Here is a 25,711-nt window from a genome sequence, read left to right as displayed (position 1 = left end):
CTCGCCTGGAGCCTCTCCTGTAGCCGCGGCGGGGTGGATGGTACACTCCGTTGCCCTTTCCCCTCCCCTCGTCCCCTTCCGGGTCAGCGCAGCTGAGGCGGTCGCTGGTGTCCCCCTTCCCCTCCCCTACGGCCTGAGGGCCTCGCGGGTTGGCCGCCGGGTAGGTGCGAGCCGGGCGTGTTCCCGCCAGGTCTCCCGTGAGTTCCGGTCGGCGCGGCGCGGCCCGGGCGGGGAGGGGGGCGATCTCTGTTCCACTTCACGCGGCCTGCGCTGCCGGGCCGGATCGGGTCCGTGGCCTGCAGTGAAGCCTCCGCCGTGGTCGCGGGCCTGGCGCCAAAGGGCGGGCTGGCGGGGCTAAGGCGGCCCGGGGAGGGGACGCGGGTCGCGCCCCGCTGCGCTAACAGCTCTGCGCTTCCCCCGCAGCGGTCGTGTGAGCGGCGCCGCGACCATGACGTCCATCATCAAGCTGACCACCCTGTCCGGGGTGCAGGAGGAGTCCGCGCTCTGCTACCTGCTGCAGGTCGACGAGTTCCGCTTCCTCCTGGACTGCGGCTGGGACGAGAACTTCTCAATGGACATCATCGACTCCCTCAGGAAGTAAGTGCTTGTCGTCGGGGCGGCTGCATCCCGTGTTTAGCCCCCGCCTGTGAGGACCCTGCAGGAGCGCTCACCTCTGTCCGTGCCGCAAGGTTGAGTTGAAACATGGAAAAGCCTCGTGGGAGGATTGTTGTTGTGGGTTTGTTTTCTGCATTGGCTCCGCACTTTAGACTGATGCAATTACATGGGGTCCTAAAATTAGAAACATCCCTTTTAATGTCCTACAGAGCATCTTGAGGAGTAAAACTGTTTCTGAGAGTCATGGGGAACAAGGTGCCCCTTTAATTGAAAAAGGTAGCCTTGTTACTGAAAAAGGTGCTTACCTGCACTCTCCAACTATTTAGTTGGTCTAATAAAAGATATCGTATTTACCCAAAGAGTTGTATCTGACTTAGAGTCTCATCTAGGAAGAGCACACACCAACTGCAGAAACTTCCTCAGCCTGATGAAGGGTTTTTAAACTCGAAAGTTTGCTTAAATTTTTTCCCCCCAACTATTTAAGTTGGTCTAATAAAAGAGGCAAGGGTCTAGGGGTGAACCTGATATATCTGTGTCCTTAGACCAACGCGCTACAACCTACACCCGTTACTTTGCGTCTGCATATTATCTGCACTGAATGTAAGTGGTGTTCGTTAGGATGAAGCAGACAGTGAAGTGGCATTAACAGCCTGAAAATAACTATCTCGCGCTCTTCTGAAGGCCTCTGATAGCAGCCCTTTGACAGCTGGTTGCCCTTTTCACTGTTTTTAGGAGTATGTTTGCTTACAAAGTAGACTGTTACACTCATTCATTGCGTATCAACGGTAAGTAAGTACAATATAAACACTGAGGTTGAATGAACTTATGTACAAAGTGGTTAATACACTTGACTAATAGGCTGATGATGACCTATGTTTGCTACTCAGTGAGTAATGCAACAAATTGGGACTGCTTTTTGCTATGTAGTTAAGTGACTTACGCACTGATGTGTTTACCTGCAATGCTTTGCTGTTACTATTTCAGCTATTTATTTATTTTTATTCACAACATTTGGGCATTTTACAGCAAATAGCTCAAAGAACCAAACTTTTCCAATATGTAATACATTAACTTACTGTTTATAAATAATTTAATGTGATTTGTTCTGCCTGTTTTTTTTAATTCTAAGTCTAGGACTTGATTCCACAGTGTTAGTTTAAATGGCATTACTTGTCACTGGGTCCATTCCCTTCAGCTTACTTTTCACTATTAGAAATGAAATATTTTTAATGCCATTATCTTGTATGAAAAGCTCAGTTTAATTAGTCAGTATATTTAGCTTTCTCATAGGAACATAGCACATGAAGGGATTTCTTTCACTGAGTCTAATTCCCTGGTGTTGCAGAAAATTGCATCACGTAAGACCTTCCATAAACAGTTTTCTTCCATGATTATTTGTATTAAAATTAAAAACTGTAAGTAAGTATGTCCACTGAGAAGGAAAAGTAAATATTATATTAACATGTAAGTTAGCGCTGTACTTTTAAAAACGTGTGTATTTTGGAGCCAACCAATCTTTCATGAATAGTTAAATTGTTAAAATTTTAAACTAGGTTTGTGAAATTCAAAGTCTATTATGTATTAGATTTCTCATAAGAGTCTGAATTCAACCTGTTTCAATTTGGAAATATACTTTTATTAATTCTTACCTGGCTACTTATTCCTATGAGCTGGGAATATATCAAATTAAGAATTTGGAATCTTTTGAATATGTTGCTTTTTGTAATTTAGAAATTAAAATGTAAATTTTCATTTTAACAAAGGGAACCTTTTTTTTTCTATTTACATTGTGCACTTAAATTTTTGCTGTAAAAATGGAGCTGTCATACACAATATTGAATACTATGTACAGAGCACTTTCTATTCAATAACTCGTTTCATTTGTTCTTTTCTCCTAGACACGTACACCAAGTTGATGCAGTGCTACTTTCTCACCCCGATCCTCTACATCTTGGTGCTCTTCCATATGCAGTTGGGAAGATGGGTTTAAATTGTGCTATCTATGCAACTATTCCTGTATATAAAATGGGCCAGATGTTTATGTATGATCTCTATCAGGTATGTCTGATTAGATATGGTCATTTAAAACAAAAAAAAAACTTTGAAAGCACTTCTTATAAGCGATGTAAATGTCATTTTTAAATTATCTGTTTAATCTCACCCAATTATATCAGTTAAACAATGAATCTATGACACAACTGCTGCTGGGAGTTACAAGGTGGGAGGAGGTGGTGGCAAGTCCTCCCAGGCAACACAGCTCACCTTAAGCCCTGGGCTTCTGCAGCAGGGGAGTGGCTTTCCCAGTCTGCTGCCCTAGCTGGCCTGCTGGGAGGAAGGAGCACCTGTGAATGAGCAGAAAAATGCTTAATTGACAGTCATTAGGCCACCACTATTTTCTTTAACCTCATAGGCTGTGGGTACTATTTTGTTCCCTCCTGCCTGCCCAGCCACCTTCCTGTTAGTGAGGTGCCATGCCACCTCAATTCCCTTCTTCCTGGGACTGTGCCCTGCGCTAAACATTAACTGGTAATGCATTACTGGTATAAATATACTTATTGTTTAAACATTTAACCTTTTGCATCACCAATTTTTAGGCTTTTTGAATACATTTTTCTCTTTTCCTTTCATGCTAGTCTCGCCACAATACAGAAGATTTCACCCTCTTTACACTGGATGATGTAGATGCAGCCTTTGATAAAATTCAGCAACTAAAGTTCTCTCAGATAGTGAACTTGAAAGGTGAAACTATTATTCCTCTGAACAAAACTTGCATTAATTGACTTGTATTTTTAATAGCCTTCTTATGTATTCAGCGGGGGAGCTGTAGCCGGGTGGCTACTGGCCCAGTGTGTGGGGCTCCAGCTCCCAGCTAACCTCTGCCCAGTGCAGTGAGCAGTCACCTGCAGGCAGCCTGGAGCTGGAGCCCTGTGTGCATGGTCTGGATCCAATTAGTTGGTGGGGCCAGATCCAGCCCGTGGGCCATATTTTGCCCACCCCTGAGTTAGATCTTCTTTGCTCTTGGAAAGTGAACCTCTAGTACCTCAAATAGGTAGATACTCAGACGATGTGAATTATCTTGGCTTTGTTAATTTTGAAGAAATCTTGCTAATCCGCCCGCCCCGTGGTTACATCTTGGGGTTAGGGTTAAGGGGAAATGTGCAAAACTCTCAATGCAGTTGTTAGCTGGTAACGGAAAGCAACATTGTTAGCAACTGCTTATATATTTTCATCAAATTACAAGGAGAAGCAAAAACAGGTAAGGAGGCTGTACTGGAGATGCATGTGGATCTAGAGGCCTCTGCTCAAATTATAGAGTCTGCATGGTTTAAGACAGTGGAGACCAGAGTTTCTGGCAGGCATGTCACAAATTAAACCCTGCACCCTCCCCAAGTGCCAATCCAATCCCCTTTCCCTGTCTGATCTGCTTAGCTTTTTGCTCCCTGCCCTGTCTGCCACATCATTCCCTGCTCCCTCCCCAATCTGCATGCCACATGCAGGTTGCCTACTTGTGGCATGTGTGCTGCAGTTTGGCCATCCCTGGTTTAAGGCATTAACTCTTTTATGGGGACCAGATTAGATCCTGCCTGTGCTTCACAGTCTTTGTTTACTAACTGGTTTAGTGAACAACTGTTTATAACTGAGTTCCCTGATCCTTGTAATAGTTTGTAAAAAATAGGGCTGGTGGAAGGGACAATAAGAGTTCAGGTAATCCTTCCCTCTACCCAAGGCAGTAGAAAGCTGTACCTGAACCTTTGCCGACAGTTGTTTGTTTAACCTGTTCTTAGAAGCCTTCAATGTCAGAGATTCCACAACCTTCCTAGATAATCTATTTGCAACTGCAAAACTAGTTAATCACTAGAAGTTCTTATTAATATCTAAATATTGCTCATAATTTAAGTCCATCACTTCATATCTTATCTACAGTGGCCTTGGAGAACAGTTTATAACCTTCCTGCTTACAGTAAATCTTTTTCATATTTGAGGACTTTTAGTATTTTTCTTTCTCAGTCTTTTCTTTCCTAGACTAAACAAATCCAGGCTTTTCAGCCTTTCCTCCTAGGTCAGATTTTCTACTCCTCTAATAATTTTTGTTGTTCTCCCCTGCACTCTGGTTAAGCTGGTCCATAGCTGAAGCATAGTGCCCAAAACTGTACACAGTACTGCAGTGTAAACTGTAACAGTGCTAGCTATATTTTATATAAATTACGTATTTCCATGCAAATCAGTGCAATATTACTTAGCGTAGCACATAACAAATTCACTTGCTGGTATCCTTCACATGAAGGTAGCGTTTGTCCAGATATTCAAGCTTCTTCCAGTCTGTGAAATCGTGTGCTCTTGTGCATCTTCCCAGATATCTCACTGACCAGTTAAGAATAATTAACTTAGCGGTGCTGCTCAGTGTGCCAGCTCAGAGATCACTCCAGTGTACTTTCATGTGTGTTATTGAGAAAAAGTGTTGCTCATGTTAATGTGCATTGTTTCCCTGTCTTATGTTCCTTCTGTTTTTAGGGGCATTGTAGTAACTCTTCAGGAACAACTTTAGTCTGAGATCAGCATTACTTTCTCTGTTCTCCTCTTTCTGGGAGGGAGTGAGAAGTGGTGAAGAGAATTGCCAGTGTCAGGGAACACAAGAACATATTGCATTCGTTAGTGACATAGGCGGGATTGCTAACTTCTGATCTCCTTGATATGGTTTTTTGATTAGCAGCTTGGTCTTTGTGGCTTGTTTCAAACTGCCTTGTGGTTGGGACAATCGATTTGTAATAGATCTGATATATCTAAAATATTGAGAGAGAACTAAATTACTTTTTCTGTAGGCAAAGGTCATGGTCTGTCCATCACACCATTGCCAGCTGGCCACATGATAGGAGGAACCATTTGGAAGATTGTCAAAGATGGAGAAGAGGAAATTGTTTATGCTGTTGACTTCAACCACAAGAGGGAGATGTATGTACACCACATTTAAAAAATGCCTATTAGTATTGCTATATATCCTTGTAACATCTAGTAAATATTTCTGGATCCAATCTTGCCTTGGAGTGCACATTGAGACTGAAAACTTCAAAAATCCAGTGCTGTAGCCGGCAGCAATATTAGTTCTTAGAGGAGAAATATTCTATCATCTTGCTTCTTTTCTTCCCTAGTAATTTCGTGAGAAGGAGAGTGAGACATAATGGCCACTCTGTGTTGCTTTCAGGACCACAGCTTACAAGCATGCTTTGCCGTGTTGTGTATACTCAGTGTTCAACAAGCTTTGGAAAAAAAAAGAAGTGTAGGTGCCTTAAAGTGGCCCCAGGCATGTGCCAAAAATATGTCTGAGATGGAACAACGCTTGAGTGCACACTACAGCTCTGCCTGCAGGTTCTCTAAGCTGGCTGTACTGCCTTACTTGCTGCATTCTGAATGGGGGGAGTGGGCAAGGTGTGCTTCTCCTTGGTGCTCCTAGGCAAAATTAAATACTATGGAGGCAAAGTAAACAAACCAGGGAGAGAGAACTTTCCTTTCTAAAAGAGAGAGAGAGCATTTTGGACTTCAAGTTGTAATCAAAATTGTAGAAGTTGTGAGGTGGGAGCAGATGTAAAAACAGGTCATAGTTTTATTATTAGGTTCAAAATACACTTTAAATGCTGCAGTTTCCTGTACTTCTGGAAGAGCTGGCACTTTATATCTGATGCAGTGTCCATTTTTTTCCTTTGTTCAGAATATTGTTACAGGCCAATTTTTGCTTTAAGGTGAATTACAGCTGATTTTGTAAAATAATTGAAAAAAAATAAGTCAGATGGGACAGACCTAATGTTTAAAAAAGAAAAGGTAAAATACCTGACAGTGTGATGCTTGAATTATTGCAAAGGAAACAATTATTGTATTTTATTTTACTTAGGGTGTGTTAAGCACCTTCTAAAGGTTAAAGAAAGCTAAATTCCCTCTTTATCCATTTAAAAAAAAGCAACGTAAAGAGCAGTTGTACACAAAAAACCCCCTGAAAGTAAGAAATTTGTTAATATATGTATCAGACTTTGCTTAAGACAAATACAAAACAGAGTTTAGGATGTAGTGAGGAGGCTTTAAGGAAAGAAAAGGCATGATTAGTAGAAAATTAAAGTAAATTGGAACTGCCAATCTTTTGGATAAGACTAAACAAAAATGCTTTTCCTAAATCCAAAGTAAATGCATAGCTATGAGTAAGAACATAGTCTCTTTGTGTTCTGATACATTATTTGCTTAAGAAATAGCCCTCTTTTCTTGAACTGAAAAGCCTTTTCCTAGGGCAGTTGGGTCAACCTTTTGGATGGGCATACTACAGAACAGGCATACTACTTCCCAGGGTACCACTCTACTTTCTGTTCCCTACCCAATCTGCTGCTTTGCTTTGTGCTCCCTGCCCAATTAACTGCATGCCACGCAAGCTGCCTGTGCCACTTGTGGCACCCATGCAGTAGGTTGGTCAGCCCTGCTTTAGGGAGTATTGTTTCCTAAAAAAAGATTAAATTAGTTTGCTAGCTAAAAAGGAATACTGTTTCTGTAAGTTGACAACTAGGTTTTATAGTTCTTGCCTTTTCTTTGTCAAAAGAAATGTGAAAACTGAAGTTGCATGGCCTGACTTTCTTTCCTCAGACATCTGAATGGTTGCTCCCTGGAGATGTTGAGTAGGCCTTCACTGCTTATCACGGACTCCTTTAATGCTACATATGTACAACCCAGACGGAAGCAAAGAGATGAACAATTGCTAAGTAAGTATTTGTCTAATTAGTTAAAGCTGTAGTAATGCAAAATCCCTCTTTAATTGTTATAATTCTCTGCTATCTTCCTACAACCAATGTAACAGACAAGAAAACTTCACTTAGTGAAGTTTCTGTAGTTTTCTTTAGAGTTTGACTTTTTTAGTTTTTCTTTTCGACAGTGTTGATGTTACGGATTATGACCGCCCCCCAGCCACTGTCCAGAAAAAAGTGATTGAGTTACATTTATGACTGCACCCAGAGACTATTTGTCTAATCAACCTGGGATTTTCTGTTCTTGAGAGAACTTCTTTACATAAAAAAATTCTATTTGATTTAAGGGAGAATTGCATATAATTTACATCATAAAACATTTCATATTTGCCCAGAGTACAACTAATTCTCATTGACTTCAATAGAAATTTTGTTTCCACGTCTCTTTAATATTTTAGTTTTTCAGTGCTGCTAGTTTTCAGTCAGTCTCTGAGTTAGTCTTCCTTTCATTTGGTATAATAAGTTAAAACAAAAAACCCCACAAACCTCTTGTCTTGAATATGGTTCAAAGTGCAAATACTTTGACTTCTAATCTGTTTTGTATTATTCCTCTCTCCTAGCTAATGTCTTGGAAACATTGCGGGGTGATGGAAACGTGCTAATAGCTGTGGATACAGCTGGCAGAGTTCTGGAACTTGCCCAACTTCTTGATCAGATTTGGAGAACAAAAGATGCAGGATTAGGAGTTTACTCTCTAGCACTTTTGAATAATGTCAGCTATAATGTAGTGGAGTTTTCTAAATCACAGGTTTGTTTTGTTCTCAAACTGTAATTTTGAAAGGGGTAATTATGGCATTTTTCATCTTGTTACTTGATTACAGGAGGTTAATCTAGGACCATGTAATTTTGTCTTTTTTTTTTTTCCTATGTTTTCTGTGTTGGTTTTAACCAGAAGAGAACTTGAAAATTGTCACGGTGTGGTCATTAGTCTGTCTCATTTCTACTATAAAATCAGGTTTCGTGACCTAAATTTCTACCCCACAAGTCACCTAGAATTGGTGTGTGACTACTAGCATGATTCTTGTTAAGATAGGAGTTTACATTTACTTAGCATGATGTGACATGTTAACCTAAGCTGCAGGTGCTTAAAATGGAATTTTTTAAACATTTAATTTGTATGCCGGCCCAGCTGCTTGGTTTCAAGATTGCATAAAGAGATATTGATACAGGGACCATGTGCACGCCTGTGTGCACAGATGCAGTTTACACCTACGTATAAATGTTGTTCTAATGTTACCAAGTATAGAGAGAGTTTTTACATACATTTTAGTTATCAAACCATGTATAAATCCAGTAAATATAACTTTTTTTTCTTTTCTTTTCTCCCTTTCAACATACCCCTAGGTTGAATGGATGAGTGACAAATTGATGAGATGTTTTGAAGACAAGAGAAATAATCCGTTCCAGTTCCGTCATCTCTCTTTATGTCATAGTCTTTCTGATCTGGCTCGAGTGCCAAGTCCAAAAGTCGTGCTTGCTAGCCAACCTGATCTGGAATGTGGGTTTTCAAGAGATCTCTTTATCCAATGGTGTCAGGATTCCAAAAACTCGATCATTTTAACTTACAGAACAACTCCAGGGACACTAGCACGATTCTTGATAGATAATCCTTCTGAAAAAGTTATAGATATTGAGGTAAGAAATGTGCTTGTGACCCAAGTTACTGAGTGGGGTAGTATGTGAAAGGTCTATCTTGTTTTATTTATTTATTTTTAACATGCCTTAGAAAACTTTTTTTTTCTAATTTGTAGAAGGAAAACTGAAGTCAGTTGTAATATGGACAGTAGTTTGACATGTCAAGAATTTTTTTACTTGAATGAACAAGAGTAGTAGAACTTGAGACTTTAAAATACATTAATTGAAAGGCAAGTTTAAGCAATTTATTGAGTAAGCGTGGAAAGTGCTTAACTCTTTCTGCTACCTCCCAGCACCCCGAGTTGCTGAATGTATGCAGTCCCCCTACAGAAAATAGGAAGTCTCGTTTCCCATGACCATTTAAATGGCAAGATAACGATAGCTTATTCAGTTGGAAAATTCATATGAGATGGGAAATCAAGTCAAGTGAGGTTATAAAATGTTAGAAAGACTATTTTGCTCTTTAATTTGAAGGCAAAAAAAATCAACTTGGAATCAAGTTAATATTAAGAGAGAAACTATTAAATGTAGTTTAATGTACCACACTTGCCTTGATTTTTTCCCACAAAATGTTATGAGTCGATGGGAGTGTGTATATGATCTGTAACTTTGAAGCTTTTCATTAGCAAGTCCCATGCTGATGTTAATTTTTCTTCTGTTGCAATAGACTGAAAGCATAGGATGATGCTTCACATGTTGTTGTTGTTGTTGTTGTTGTTATTGGAATTAAGGTATTTGCAGCAAGCTCTGCTCTGCTCTGTCTTTTCTGTGAAGCGAGGGCAAAATATGCCACTTGTTTCCGCAATATAATATTCACCATTGACATTCAGCTCTCCTTTGTAAGTGGCACAGGAAGGGAAAACAGACTACCAACACTAAATATTGGGGGACAAAGGGAAGTGAATTTTGTCCTTTTGGTTACGGGGGGGGGGGGGGGGGGTGTAATTCCCAGCACACTAAGTTCCTGAAAGAAATTACTTCTAGTTCAGGAGTCGTATAAAACCAGTCAACTAGTTTTAATATTTCCAGGATGATTATTTCATTGCTAAATACAATATTTATGTATAATTTACACTATTCACTACTCCTTAAGTTGGTGGGGATTTTAGTTCTCTTTCAAGCATAAGATGCTTCCACTCAACTTGAGAATGGGTGGGAAAATCCAGACTTAATCATTTTGGTACCATAATATTGAGTCTAAATGGGTAAAACATTTAATCATTGCATTAGAAAAGATTAGGCCGAATGGCAGCTTTTAATATTTTTTTTTCTTCTTTTTAGCTGAGGAAACGTGTTAAACTTGAAGGGAAGGAACTCGAGGAGTATCTAGAAAAGGAGAAGCTAAAGAAAGAAGCAGCTAAAAAATTAGAACAGTCCAAAGAGTAAGTGTATTGTATTTACTCAAATTGAAGACAAGTATCCCCCCTCCCATTTACATGGGGGGGGGACACGACAGGGGGCTTCATCTTGGATTCAAGTACCGGGGCTGGAAGCCATTGCCAGGGTTGCTCAAGGTGACACATACAGCAGGGAAGGGTTATATGTGGGGAAAACCATATGATATGGAGAGGGGAGGAGCATGGGGGAGGCTGATGTGGGGAAAGGAGCGGCTATGGCTGTGGCCCTAACTTGGCCAGGGGCGGCGGCGGCGGCTGCTGCTGCTGCTCTCTGGCCAGGGCCAGAGCCAGAGCTGGAGCCAGGGAGGGGACAGTGAGGGAGGGGCAGACACTGGAGTTGGGGGGGAAAGTGGCAGGGGGGCAGGTATGAGGTGTGGGGAGGCAAGTTTTGGTGATGGGGCAGGCTGCCTCCTCTGCTGCTACTTTCCCTGCTGCAGTGGTGGGGCAGATGGACTTAAGATGACCCTCCAATAATTAGATTCTTCACATGGAAGATTAAAACACCTATACATTTCCATGTATGGAATCTAATTATTAGGGTATCACAATAAATTTAAAGTAGTTCTGGATTTGGGTAAATACAGTATGTCATATTTAATGCAGTTTTCTTTTTAATGCAACCTTTGAGACCAATGTGATACCTCATTAGGTTAAGTTGTGACCATTCATTTATCAGCTATGGTTTATTCCTGGAGTTCCATTGTATTAGACTCCTTTCAGCCAATCTCTTTGATTCTACACTGAGAGCACCTTTGTGATAAATTGGTTAGTTCTCCAGATAAGCAATTTAAATGTCACTCTTCATGGATTACAAAGGAACACTGTGACATTTTGCTGACCATAACACTTGATGCTCATATCAAGCAATTACCTGATACATAAAGTAAATTTTCATTTACTATTTAATGTACATACATAAAATGACACTTAAGTTGATTTTTTTTTTCCTTTTCTTGATGACGTTTCAGGGCAGATATTGATTCCAGTGATGAAAGTGATGTTGAAGAGGATATTGATCAGCCATCTGTACATAAAACCAAACATGATTTGATGATGAAGGGTGAAGGTAGCCGGAAAGGAAGCTTCTTCAAACAGGCCAAGAAGTCCTATCCTATGTTTCCAGCCCCAGAAGAGAGAATTAAATGGGATGAATATGGAGAGATTATTAAGTATGTGGGGAAAATAGTAATAATACTTATAGTATTTAGCTAATCTAATACTTATAGTATTTGGCTTTCAAAGTGCTGTACTACAAATAGTTCACAGAGATATTTCAGGATTAAGTATCTGCATTTTATGGAAAGAGTAACGAAGGCTGAGAATTGAAGCCAGCTTGCTCGAAGGCCCACAGAAAATCCCAAACCTTTTGAGAACCTGTAGTGATTCTGGGATTCCATACTTTAGGCCTGAAGATTTCCTAGTTCCAGAGCTTCAAGCAACAGAAGAGGAGAAAAGCAAATTAGAATCTGGTCTGACAAATGGAGATGAGCCAATGGACCAGGATCTGTCAGATGTTCCTACCAAATGTATTTCAGCAACAGAATCGATGGAAATAAAGTGAGTTTCAGATCATTTCACAGCTGGAAGGCATTCTTGTCAGAAAAAGGTAGCTTTCTGGCAAACAGTTGCTTTACTTTTTTTTTACAAAAGTATTTTTCAGGCTGAAACTTTTTCTTGTCCTTTGGGTTAGGAAAAAGGGAAAAAAAAGGGTCCTTTTGACATGAGAGATGACAGAGCATCATTGAATTAACCCCATTTATAAAATATATATGAGAGAGAACTGGAATAAATGCAGCTAATTGAGAGACTCACCACTGTAGTATTACATTGTTATTTTGCAGAACAGTGCTAAGTGCCTTAAAGCTTTGATTGAAAAGCCATGGCTAATGACTCTGCTCAACCTTTTGCTTGTTGCCTGTGTGGCATAAAGGTATTGGGGAAGAATTTTGCTGGCACAGGCATTGCTTTGGGCTCTTCTCCATCTTTTCCTTCCCTGTCCCAGCTTTGAAATCATTGCTGTTGGGGGATGTTTGGCGTGGTATAGTGCCCGCTAATATTTCCATTCTATATTGTGATGGAAGTATTATGGACAGAGGACAGATTAGATGTTTAAACTGCATGAAACTTAGGTTTGGGGGAAACTCACACTTAACAGGAAAGACAGTAAAATATCTCAGCTGTATGAAAGCATTGGAATGTGAGCTACCTAAATTGGCTGGTGGGCTGTTATAGAGTCAAGGAGGCTTAACATTTTCTACTGCATGGAGCATAACCTGAATCATGGCTCTTAATCTGATGAACTCCTGTTCTACAAATATGTATGATGTGACCCAGAGGAGTAACCATATGAGAAGCAGGAGTAGTGGGTGAGAGAGAGCAAAGAGTTACAACAGTTGGGTAATGCAGTTACTTGGTTGATGTAGGTCCATATTCTAGCGAACATTTTGGGCCTCTTGTCTGAATAGGTTTTATAAAGCCATGGACATTGTGCCCTACAGATGCTAAACCACAACATTAATTTGTCAGCATAGCACTTGTATGAACAGTTACCTAAAACACTGTTACTACATAATTAGTTTCCTGTTACTTATCTTTAGCATGCATGCATATGTATGTGGATCAGTATGCTGTAGCTTTTACACTCCATTGGTGCTCTTGAGGGACCAAGTTGCTGTGGACTACATTTTGTACTTTGCTTGTTCACTTTTAATGTGGAATCATCTAAAATGGCCAAACTGCAGCACACATACCACAAGTGATATGGGCAGCCTCGGTGTGGCATGCAGCAGATTAGGCAGGAAGCAGAAAACAGAGCAGCAGATCAGGTGGGGGAAGAGGTTTGGAGTGGCACTTGGGGGAGGGCACAGAGCATAATTTGTGGTATGTCTGCCAAAAATGTTGGCCCAGTGCTCTAAAATGTCATTGATATTAAATGCTTTGCTTTAGATAGTACTACGAATTATTTCTTTCCTTCCCCCCTCCTTTTTTTTCTTTTTTAAATCAAACTAGAGCCAGAGTTACATACATAGATTATGAAGGACGCTCTGATGGAGACTCCATTAAAAAAATCATTAACCAAATGAAACCACGACAGTTGGTCATTGTCCATGGACCACCTGAGGCCAGTCAAGACCTTGCAGAGTCCTGCAGAGCTTTTGGTGGGAAAGACATTAAAGTTTATATGCCCAAACTTCATGAGACAGTAGATGCGACCAGTGAGACTCACATCTATCAGGTAAGATGGTGGAACTGCATGAGAATGGTAGGGTGTAGGAAAAATGTATTGACCGCAAAAAGAACTGGGATACATTTTAAAATCTCAGATTCCAGCATTTGGTCACAATAATGTTTGGGTTACTCAAGATTTTAAATTTTTTACCATGCCTGGAAATTAGTATATGACCTTATTTTCAGTTTTTTGGTAAGTGAGACATACCTGAAGGGACTCTCCTTACATTTCTCCAGACCAATGAAAGAATGTTTTGGCCTAAAGAAATATTTCAGAAAATAAAAACACCTTAAAGTAACGGATTATAAGCAAAGCTTCATATTTAACCCTAAGTAGATCTTTCTGACAAACACAAGCCGCTACTTCGTTTGTTTTTAGCAAAAAACGCATTCTGCTACATTCCAAAGTAAACAGTAAGGCACAAGCTGCATATACTTTTGTCACTCATGGTTCTGCCTCCCTTTCTCTCCAAGGAGCAGGTTGGATCTAAATAATATGATGCGTCAATGAAAGGGAAATGGCTAGTCTTTACAGATTCATGTTAACCCTGCAAAATGTGCTTTCTGCCAGATTTGCTTATGTTATTGAATCAATACTGTTTTTATTTGTGTGCAAATTAGGTCAGGCTAAAGGATTCTCTAGTCAGTTCCCTTCAGTTCTGTAAAGCTAAAGATGCTGAACTGGCTTGGATAGATGGTGTTCTGGACATGCGAGTTTCAAAAGTGGATACGGGGGTCATTTTGGAAGAAGGGGAGCTGAGGGAAGATGAAGACATGGAAATGCAAGTGGATATGCCTTCTTCAGACTCCAGTGCTATTGCACAGCAAAAAGCCATGAAGAGTTTGTTTGGTGATGATGATAAAGAAATGTGTGAGGAGAGTGAGATCATTCCTACACTGGAACCACTGCCCCCACATGAGGTAGAGAAGTTTTTTGCCTTCCTTTATCTATAAGATTTCTAGTGTTTGAATGTTATAGTTGTGGTGGTAATTGCCAGTGTATTTTTCCGGTAATTGCCAGTGTATTTTTCCAGCACATTGAATATAATATTACAGAAGTTTTTCAGGTAAGTCTTTTGAGCCAAGGGCCTTACTTGAGTTGTAAGTATGTTTAACTGCATTAAATCATGTATGGAGCTAGGGAGTCATTTCTCTGTTAAGGTTGCAAACTCTTCATAGTAGGGACAGTATCTAACTACAGGCAGTCCTTAGACTTATGACACAATTGCTTCCTGAAAACCACATCTTAAGTCAAAACGTTGTAATTTGGAACCAATTTTCTCATAAGGAATAATGCTGTAAATGGGAGATAGGGTATTGAGCCTTGGTTCAGGAACCAATTTTCACCAAAAATACCCCAGGATTTTGTACTCTGTCAATTATAGATGAGTAATATAGCTACATTTAATGTATTTATATTGTAAATAGCAATCATATTGATTTGGAAGGATTTCTTTGAGGTGATTTTGCTGGACTTTTTGAAAGGCTCTTGGCTGGACTTTTTGAAGGGTTCTTGGCTGGAGTCTTCTCAGGAGTCTTGGCTGCAGGTTTTTCTGGAGTCTTGTCTTCTTTCATAAAGAAAGTGTCCAAGGAAGTTTGGACAGATGTTCTCCAGGGACATGAGTGCGGCTTCGCATCAGATCAAGTGTTATAAAGTCAAAACTGACATCATAAAGTTGAAACAGGTTGTCAATTTATAAATGTTGCAAGTGCGAAACATTGCAAATCAAGGACTGCCTGTATGTATAATGTACCATACCTTGGACCTTGGCTTCAGATACGGCTTTTAGATGATCCTGGTGATAAATTTCTTGTGACCTGTGCACTCACCATAAATGGCTTCTGAAAGCAGTTGGCTTGCTTAAAATTACTTCTTGGATTTATTCTCACACATCTGGTGCTGTGCAAAATACTTTTCCTTGCATGTTTGTCAGCGGTAGATGTCTTTTTAGAGAGATTTTATATTCATGTATGTGTCTGACTAACAGAGGTTTGCAATGTTCTTATCCCAGTACTCTTACCTCTGCACACCAGACATTTTGCATAAGTATCAGTCTCCCATCTAACAGATGAAGAGAATTGAGACTTAGAGATTGAGATCTTGCACTGGCAGTCCCAGACATACAGCCTAGAGCTCTCATCCAAGCTGGAATGAGAGTTATGGTGGCTTTAAAGCAGTGATTCTCAACCAAGATGCAATGGTACTTTGTGGGGGGCCTTGATTTTCAGGAGTGCTACAGGGTGCCACACAGTATTAATACTATTGTGTCCAAAAATGATTAAAAAGATAAACCCAGCATTTTCATCCATAGCATTAAAAACATTCTATCTGTTTATAGTCTTGCAACAAAGAATTGCTCTATTTTTCTGTAGTCAAAGAAGAGTGAAAACTAAGAGGTGGCACTTTTTGAGGGGTGTCTCAGGGCTATCGAGGGGTGCCTCAAATCTAAAAAGGTTGAGAACCACTATTTTAAGGCATCCTTGTACACTCCTGAACCTGGACTGCTCAGAACCTTGATACGCCTTGACTCTAACTGGTGACCGCAGGGCTAAGATTTGGCAGCCGTGCAGGCTCTGCCATGGACCATAATATTGCATCTGTGGCACTGTTCCTGGTGTGATGCCTATATAGAGGTCTACAAGGTGGTCCTTGGAAGATGGCCAAAAGGCTGCCTAGTGGGGAAGATACGTCTTTGCCTAAGTGCATAGTCTAAGGGTCTTTTGTCTAGCATTGAAGAGGTGAGGTTCTTGCCTTAAGTGACTGGAAGGCAACCATAGCATCTCATTTCCTAGTAGCTTGCCCTAGTCAATGCTGCTAATACAGGTCTGGAGAGGTTAGTCAGGATGTCTTCCAAAATGATTGCACCTAGCAACTGGGAAGTAATTGAGTTATTTTAATGTCTTCTATCTGATTTGAAAAATGTTTATGAAATGTGTATCTTTAGTAACATCTTAAATACAATTCTTCTTTGCACTGGATTTAAAGGTTCTTGGACATCAATCTGTGTTCATGAATGAGCCAAGGCTGTCAGACTTCAAGCAAGTTCTTCTGCGAGAAGGAATTCAAGCTGAATTTGTCGGCGGTGTTCTTGTATGCAACAACCTAGTGGCTGTTCGCAGGGTAAGCATCTATTTTTCTTAACACCATTTGGATTATCACCAATGCCTTTTATGCTAGTAAAATCCTAAGCATCTTCTTCACTTTGTCAGGATAAAGATAATAGATTGAAACCTGCTTTTTGTTTCAGACTGAAACTGGGCGCATTGGATTGGAAGGCTGTCTCTGCCAGGACTTCTATAGAATAAGAGACCTTTTATACGAGCAGTATGCAATTGTTTAAAAGTTGCGCTACGAAGATGTCTTTACTTGAACCTTAAAAGAGAATGTGGATTTCTACCATTTTATTTTTATGGCTTTCTTTTTGTAGCTTTTGTAATTTATACAGAGAATACTAATTCTTAAGAGAAATTCCCCATCCAAAGGCAGTAAACTAATCTAAACAGGGAAGTAACTGATATCACAGCTCTATGGTACATTCCATGTTGTTAGCTTTCAAACTGTTAAGATTACTGTTACTAATGCCACTTTTTGTATATTTTTAGTTGTTTGGCAGTGTTTCCTTTCTAAACTTTCTTCCAAGAAGGGTTCAACTGATCAAACATGCACTTTGCCATGATACAGCGTATACAGTTTAGGCGTAAGAGTGCAAAATATAAAAGAAATCTGTTTTCTTGTTTTGCAAATTCAAAGAAGGGAAAAGCAGTTTTCTCATGTAAAGTTTTGTGATTCGGGTGAGGAAAGGGGCGAGATTCCTCTTGTGAACAGGAGAAGCTTTGATTTTAAAGTGAAATTTTTTGGGCCATTGAAAATCAGCCTGCAGCTTATGGTTACTTTCCCCCAAAGGTTAATATGCACCCATGTTAATGCTGTAACTGTGTCCTGTTACAGATGGATACAGTACCATACAAGGTGTTGTTGAATACAATATCTTAGTATACTGGGGCAGAAGCAGCTTTTAAAATATTGCCATAAGGTACTGTAATACAGAATATGATTTAAAAATTCTGCAAATTTATTTGCAAAACACGTGCTTTTAAATTTTCCAGGTACTATACAGATGCATACAATATCTAACTTCTAGCTGTTGAAGTATGTTATGCCAATTATAACACTTTTATTTATTTTTTTCAACAAAAAATATCTGTTTTTTGTTAATTAGGTTTAGTAATGTGATCTGAGTATGGGGGATAGGCCTTTCTTAAATCTTAATTCTTCATTCATGGGTTTAACTCATAGGTGCCAGGCTTTATAAAACTTGTTCTGTTGCTGCAGTGGGATATAGTACAGCTAGCAGTGCAAAAATTGTTAATGATGAATATAGTCTTGGATGATTTCATTTCTGGATTGAAAATGGTGATGGAATACAAACAAGGCACTAGCCTGTTCACAGAATGACATTAGTTCCAGCATCTGTTTTTGATCAGTATTTGAACTTTTTTTTTTTAAACATAACATGCCTTAAACTTGTGTTGTACTTTTTTTGTTTAAAAGGAAACCTTTTGCTGAAATACTGGCAAAATATTAGCCCTGTGGGCTGCTGATGGAACAATAGTTAGACTGTAATTTTTTGACTAGTTGGTGTTATATGGCTGATCTGCCTATTTATACTGTTTAAAAGTTGGAAAGTTAGAGTGGCTTAAACTGGGAAGAGTGTGTTCAAAAACAAAACTAAACCAAACTCTGGTACTAGTTGTAAAAATATAATGCATTTTAAAATCTTACGTTGAATAAGAAGAAATGTATTTTGCTACGCACATTCTTTACTTAAGGCAAATTGCAAAATTAATACAAAACTTGTTTCTTTTTTGCTGTAAAATTTAAGCAGTGCTTCAGAAAATATTCTTTTTGGTCATACTGGCCAGTAGAATTTCCTGTTAACACTTTGAATCTTCAACACCAATGTTGTGACACAGTGTAAATCTAAATACTTTTCAGATGGTTGTCAGCAAATGTCACTGTTAACATTGTTCTGATGTTTTTACAAAGTTCATTTGTCATATGAGTGAATTCTTACCTGGGTAAACAGACCATGGGGCTTTGACTTGGTGCGGGGGGAGTTGCATCATGTGCTGCTACACCATGCTGTGCAAATTACTAAGACCCCCCACTATATCTTTGTGGCGGGTTTTGTGGCGGGTTTTGGATTTCAGCCTCAGGAAAACTTTAAAACACACACGCTTCTCCCTCCCCGTTCACTTTAGTGAAGACGTATGAAGTTAGAAGTGTAAATTTGAAATTAAAATGTACTTGAATGCTAAAAACTTAATTAACTGGTATTTGCTTTGCTCTCATAATAGAGGCTGCGTTATACCATATGTTTCTCTGTAGATGAAATCTCACTTTGTGTTTTTAAACTGTACTTCTGTTTCTAAACAAGGAACCCATCTTCACCATTTTTTAATTGAAACACATCCCTAATTAACATTGCTCATTTAACAAAAAAAGGTGTTTTCCCCATAAATACAGCACTGCCATTTCTTTGTAGGCTTTATTTTTTCTGGTTTATGCAACTTCTCTGCTGATAATGTTTCTGTAGGCAAACTTTGCCATCCATTACCTTTTGTTGTTAACACTTTTTTTGTCTTTGTTGGATGTAATTGAGGCCAGAACATGCCTCCTTAATTGTAAGTCCTCTACATTTTGAGGATCCTCAAGATTATGCAGAATTTGGGGACTGAATCCCAGTTCCTTCATTTTTGTCTCCCACCCCTACCTTTTAGAATATGGAGGAAAATAACACACAGAAATTTTAAGTAAATGGTGTGTTTTATGATAGGGAGTGTTCAACCAGGTCACTTTATTATTCTGTATATTAATGCATCATGCCAAAGATTTCCCAGCATGCAAGGTAAGGCTGACTTTGATGTTAAATGACATCCTTGTGGGCAGACTCACCTCTTTTGTTTTGTTTTACCTCAGCTCAGGTACCGGTCGTCATAGTTGAAAACCTGTTCCATCCCCTCATGGCATTATCTAGAGCTGCCTGAGGCAAAGGATACAGGGCATCTTTTTTTAAAAGTAAGTTAATAGAGGGAGGATCTGTCCTGTGTCAAATTGGAACTGCTAGGTGTGTATGAAAGAACTTGAGAGCAGTCTTCTGGTACAACCACTCTGAAGAATTTGTATTTCTGTTACCTCTATGTTAACATAAATTACAGGCATATTCAACTTCATTTGGAATAAACAAAGCAGTCCCGTGGAGTTCTAAATAACTGTCACAAAAATTCTACCTAAAACACACTGCTGCTGTGATATAGATCAAAATTGCTTTGATATAGCATGACACATACTCTATTAATTTTCCAGTTGGAAAAGGCATTTTGCCTATGAGAACATTTGAAAGGTCAGACATAGGACTTCAAAGGGTTACAATCAGATTTCAAGATTGAAATAGCTGGAAAATTGTACAGTACACTATGGTGGTTAATCATCTTTTTTTTAAAGGAAAAAAGTCCCCTCAGATCCTTTATGCATATATATCTGTTAAAGAAATCTGCCCAGTCAGTAGAAATATTTTTTCTATTCCATAAAAATAATGGTTAAATATGTTTCTGGGATTGAGGTTCATATATCAACTTCTTTATAATGAGCTCCTAATTTTAAGTAATAGTAGTACAAAGGTGAAGCACACAGTAAGTCATAGTATAAAATCAATAAATAAGGTTTAAAAAAACCTTTGGATAAGTAAACTATAATGTAGGCTAAATGTGGAGGTCTAACGACCTTGTTATCACAGAGTAGTGTTCTGCTTAGAAAGATCTCTGAATTTAAAGATGTAAACTTTTTTTGGTTAAAATAGCATGCATCATTCTGAGGCTGTTTTATAATGGAATCTGTATAATAACGACTCCTGTTTCTGATAGATGCAGAATTGGATAATTAGCTGAGGCTGCTAGGAAACTCCCCTTCTAAAATATGTTTTGCCTGTTCCCAGTAAGGTTGAGTACGTTTGTAATGACAAGCATTTACAGTACTGGGAATCTTCTACTGTGAAGTCCGTCAGGAAAGCTATTTCATCAAGAAAACAATCAACAACTGCACAATTGGACTATGCATTGTGGTTGGTATACATCACTGATCAGTGTACATCATATTGCATGACGTCTTGTGGCCTTATTATGGAGAAAATTTGTTATATTCTCTTACTCGGATTCCTTTGGCTATAGGAGTAAACATTTTTACTTCCTTTCCCTAAAAATAAGTTGTGTAGCATTGGTGTGTAATGGCTTTCGTGGTCTACTGTCGAGGGGGCTGCATTTCAACAATGAGTAAGTGATACAGGTCTTTGGGTGCAACACCTTGATATTTATAAACAGTAGGAGAGAGACTTTGAAAAATTTATATCTAGTTTTTTGTCAAGGTATGAATGTTTATGATGTACATTTGGAGTTTCAACCGTAATGAAAGCATGGAAAACTGATATAGTTTTAATCTGTACTTTTGAAAACTTAAGTCCCCAAATCTCCATCCAGGGTTTTCATCAGACTATGCATATTAAACTAGACTTGAGCCCAGTCTAGTTTAAACTAAAATTAAACTCCATCGAGGTTTTTGTATGGACTTCTTCTCTTGAACCAGTAGTTATTTTCTTTAGAAGGGAGGGGTGAGGTGAGAAATCTGAAAACTTAAATGTAGGAGACAAGTTCAATACCTGAGCTTTAAGCAATAATAACCTGTCATTGCATAATCCTCTTGGGTGGGTCAGACTGGAGCTGTGGTTCAACAAGTGAATGAAGAGCTAAGCAACTGCCAAAGTCTAGATTGTACAGCGGGTCTAGTAAGCAAGAATGCTAATAAATAGGAGGAACTATTTCTGTTTCCTGTTCCAGTGCAAATACATTTCTGTTGGGTATTGGATTAAGTGGCACAGCAATTGCCATGTGTGGCAGCCTCTTTCTATACAAGAAAAACTAAAAGGAAAAAGTTATTTACAAAATACAGTGTACTTTTCTGTGCGTGTGTGTGGAATCTTAGTCATAGAGCATACCTTAAGATTGCGGCCAAGGCGCAGTATTTATTTTAATGTCTTATAATCAAAACTTCATCTGTGAAACTAAAGTTATATATCATCTTCAGGGTGTAAATTGATAATGTTAGCAGGCTTGGGAAGAATTTGTCATTCACTACCATTCACTGCCCTGTGTATTTTCTTTATAGCTTATAGACATTTTTTACCATTCTGTGCCTGTTGTATTTTTTAACTTTTTATACCATTGACAGAGTTGCTTCCAACATCATCTGCTCTGCAACAGAATTTATGTAAGATACCCTCATCTGCGTCTTAATCCTCTCAGAGCCCCTCAAGATCATCTATAGAGTGAAAATGCTTTGTAAACCAGACTGTTTGGTTTTTGACTGAGGGAGCACCAGACTCCAAAATTGATGGTTGCTTTCAGAGGATGTGCTTTCATAGGGAGCTCCAATGTTGTCTCCATTATTCCTAACTATGGCCTCATGAGGCAGGGAAATGGAACCCTCCCACATGGGAACAAAACTTATCAATTTGAGACCAGATGGACTGCCTGCCTTCTTCCAGCAGTAGTAACCCCAAACACTAGGATGCTGTAATATTATTGGAAGGATCATTTCATTCTTTGTCTGAGAGTAGATGTGTTTTCTGATAATGATCAAATCCCAACAATGGAGAGTATAGGGTAGCCTATATTTTTAGGTGTGGTATCTGCTGAAAGAAGCTAGAGCTTCATTAATACAGTAAAAGCTTTGTTATCCAGCATGAGTGGGGTAAGAGGGGTTTCAGTTATCTGAGAGTTGTACCCTATGCAGCCAGGACCGCAGCCAGCCCAGCAGGCAGCAGGTAAGTTTCTTTCGATCTACTTTTCTTTATCTGTGCATGGGGCAAGGATGGGCTGCAGCTGCAGGCTGGGTTCTGCTCTCTGCCTCTGTGCCTTGCTGCTGAAAGTGGCATGGCACCATGTGCCGGGCCAGTCCTGCTGCTCACCCTGAGCGTGGTCACCCCCACCGGGAATACTTTATTAAATTGCAGTTTAATAAAGTATTCCAGTTAGTGAAATGCCATTTAACACAGCTTTTACTGTACTTCTATTGAGATTTTACTTGTATAGAATGAAAAGGGACAACAGAATTGGTCATTCTGGGTAAGCTCCATTTTGATCAGCTAGGTGCTCAAGTTCTAAGGAAAGTGATCCACAATAACCAGTTGTTCTAGTAGGCACAAAACTCACTAGATACCTTAATTTAGTGGTGGACACCCTTTTTGGCAGGTGTGCCACAGCCCTGCATCAGCCCAAAGTACCACTGTGATCCCCTTCCCTGTGTCCAGTCTGCTGCTCTGCCTTCTGCTTCCTACCCTATCTGTTATTGTGCTGCCTGACCCTTCCCTGATCTGCTGCATGCCATACACAGGCTGTCTGTGCCACAGCTACTGCCATTCATTTGGTGCCTCCAATGTTGGGAGTATCAGGTTTAGGTATCTGGGGACCTCTGGCTTTTGTGCAGACAAGCTTATTTTCTTGTGAGCTCCAGAATGAAACTGGAATGGTGCTTAGCCATGGCAAAAACCTTGATGGAGTCCAATCTATTAAGCGTTCTCAGAGTGCACACCTAGTTTGCACCAACACTGAGATCAGTACAAAGTTTGGCAGCAGCAGGCACTTTTTTCCCTCAAACATGATGGGAGGAAAGAGGTGCTCACTTTTAGCAGCTTAGCTTAGCTTAGCAGTTCCTACTCATCTAGAAAATGAGACCTGGGTTCTTAGGCCCTCCTTAGACTGAGGGGATTCTAACTCCCCTCCATTTCCCAAGAGAATGTCCTCGTCACCAGGTTATCGAATAGCTCCTGAAGCAGTTGTGCTGCTAGGCAACCAGCACAGGATCACTGAATCATAAGGAGAGCAAGCATGATGAAGCATGTCCCTCTAACCTTGTGGCTAAAATACTCAGATGGAAGGGGAAGGACCTGACTTCTGGTCCCTACTCTTATATTTCTGTTTATCCAGTGACTAATGTAAAATGCATAAATCATCCACAAAGCAGGGACCAGCCTCAGAGATGTCTAGAGATAGCCAAGATCCTCAGCCTTTCTTTAAATGGTATTAAATCTGCAATGATGGAGTGGAGGCTAGTAGAGGGGCCAGGAATTTGGGGTCCTGCAAGATCCTGCCCAGGAATGGCTGCAGGAGTTTGACACCCCTGCTTTAGAGCATGTACTTATAAAATATTTCCTTGGTGTCACTCGCCTTGAAAAGTGGGAGGTTGTCATGTGACTGCTTTTGCCTCCTGTTTGCAATTTTATAACATTCCCAGAGAAGCTGCAGCAAGTAATTACATGGGGAAAATAATACTAAAGAAGTGTCGGATAGGTTTTTTGCTGTCTTCAATTAGCATTTAGCAGCTGAAAATGAAAGCCCTGCCCAGGTGATCGGCTCCACTGTGACCATCAGGCAGTACTCTGCAGCCCACCATCTGGGAATCCACTTTAAAAATAAAAAAATATTTTTTCCGTTCCAGTGCCACTGAAGAAGTTGCACATCTGGCTGAGCGTATTGCCAGTCACCTCTCTAGCTGTGAGAGCTTGACAAATTGCTCTATGCCTTTGCTCTATGTATGGATCAGCAGCATTCAGTAGCATGCAGATAAATGAGAGAAATAAGCTTTTTATTTCAGTGCACTTTGTAGGGTCAAATAAGTTAATGTTGCATTAAAAACACTTCAGTCTGTGTTCCTAACCCACCAGATAATCCTGCTGTATTAGCTAGGCAGTACAGAGTCCTTTAGCTCCCACCCTACCCCCATCAGAGATGCATATAGAGCTAAATCTCCCTCCCATTGCACTCTGGCAAAATTCCCAGTGGGAGCAAAAGCTAGCCCATTCTCTATAGCCTGTCCTTATTGTTTTATGTAATTTTATTATGCTTTAGTGGCTTTTTCATAATCCCCATAATTTTACTAATGCACAATATTGCAAATGCACTGCAAAACTGTTGAACATTTGTGTGTCTCTAAACCGCTTATGCTGATTTAAAAGTTAAAGTTATTAATTTTTTTTTTTTTAATGTAACTAGATCTAAATTTAGTTTCTGTCACAGTTGAAAGAACACTCTAGCATTAGCAAGCATTGTTTTGATCCTGTTCTTGTTGGAGTTGATGGCAACATTTCTAGTGACTCCAGTATGACTGGGCTTTATCTTCAAATTTAGAGGCTGGTGTACCATAAGTAGCTGAATAGCTTCTTTGTTTTAAGCTTAGTATGAGCCCTCCTCCCCCCTTTTTTTAAAGGTTTCCATTTTTACTGTTAAGTGACTGATAATCCATTTGTAAAATGGTTTGAGAGAAGTGGGTTATTTAATTGTGTTGTTGGGTTTGTCTTCTGTTTTTGAAGCATCTGTTTAACTTGTTTCAAGTTGCATCACTGCCTTTGAGCAAAATTCAATATTTTTCAGTTTAAAGGTCATATTTGCCCTCCATTAAAAATCCTATATAAAGAAAATGATGTTTCTTTAACAAAAAAAAAAATTCTACCAAAGTCAAAATCTGACCCACTCCTTCAAAGACTTCCATGTTGTTCTGCTTCACTCTTGGACTGCAGTGGGGCCATGGGCATGCATGTGCATAAGTCATTTCTCGACCTGGCAGTTTGCTATAAGAAACCAGCTGTGAAAATCTGACTTTCTATGTATACCATAAACTCTTTATCTTGGGTTCAAGTATATTTCTCCATTCAAGGGGTTATTGGAATCGAATACAAGCTTTGGGAGCAGGCAGTGGCTCTGGCTCCAACTCTGCTCCAGCCTGGGGTAGGAGCGTGTGGTGGCTCTGGTTCCTGCCTAGGCCATGCAGCAGTGGCAGGGGCCAGGGCTGCATGCAGAGCTGCCATTGCCACTGCTACTGCTGTGTGGCCAGGCAGGGACCCAGTGGACCCAGTATGTGCTCCATGCCTGAAGCCAGAGCTGTGATGGAAGGTAAATGGGTGTAGGGGATTTGCCAGGGATCACAAGCAATGGGGCAGCAAGGAGAGGGTG

The 25,711-nt window shown here is 39.8% G+C and overlaps 1 protein-coding gene across 4 annotated transcripts; it reads left to right on the top strand.

Moving 5' to 3' along the window:
- Positions 1 to 47: 47 nt before the first annotated feature.
- CPSF2 (cleavage and polyadenylation specific factor 2) lies at positions 48 to 18,700 on the top strand. 4 transcript variants are annotated; one of them, XM_006032805.3, is made up of 15 exons: positions 48 to 160; positions 424 to 597; positions 2,514 to 2,673; positions 3,249 to 3,354; positions 5,436 to 5,565; positions 7,234 to 7,349; positions 7,952 to 8,139; positions 8,736 to 9,026; positions 10,308 to 10,408; positions 11,392 to 11,592; positions 11,828 to 11,980; positions 13,433 to 13,658; positions 14,273 to 14,572; positions 16,638 to 16,772; positions 16,900 to 16,992. In XM_006032805.3, the coding sequence occupies exons 2-15, from the start codon at positions 449 to 451 to the stop codon at positions 16,990 to 16,992; spliced, it is 2,349 nt and encodes a 782-aa protein (XP_006032867.1). In that variant the 5' UTR covers positions 48 to 160; positions 424 to 448. The 4 variants fall into 4 exon arrangements, with proteins under 4 accessions (XP_006032867.1, XP_006032868.1, XP_025070311.1 ...); XM_006032806.3 differs by having other exon boundaries at positions 49 to 197; XM_025214526.1 differs by lacking the exon at positions 11,828 to 11,980 and having other exon boundaries at positions 49 to 197; positions 16,900 to 18,700.
- Positions 18,701 to 25,711: the final 7,011 nt, after the last annotated feature.

The sequence above is a fragment of the Alligator sinensis genome, unplaced genomic scaffold, assembly GCF_000455745.1.
Source record: "Alligator sinensis unplaced genomic scaffold, ASM45574v1 scaffold645_1, whole genome shotgun sequence".
Taxonomy (NCBI): Eukaryota; Metazoa; Chordata; order Crocodylia; family Alligatoridae; genus Alligator; species Alligator sinensis.
This window is presented reverse-complemented; position numbering and strand designations above follow the sequence as displayed.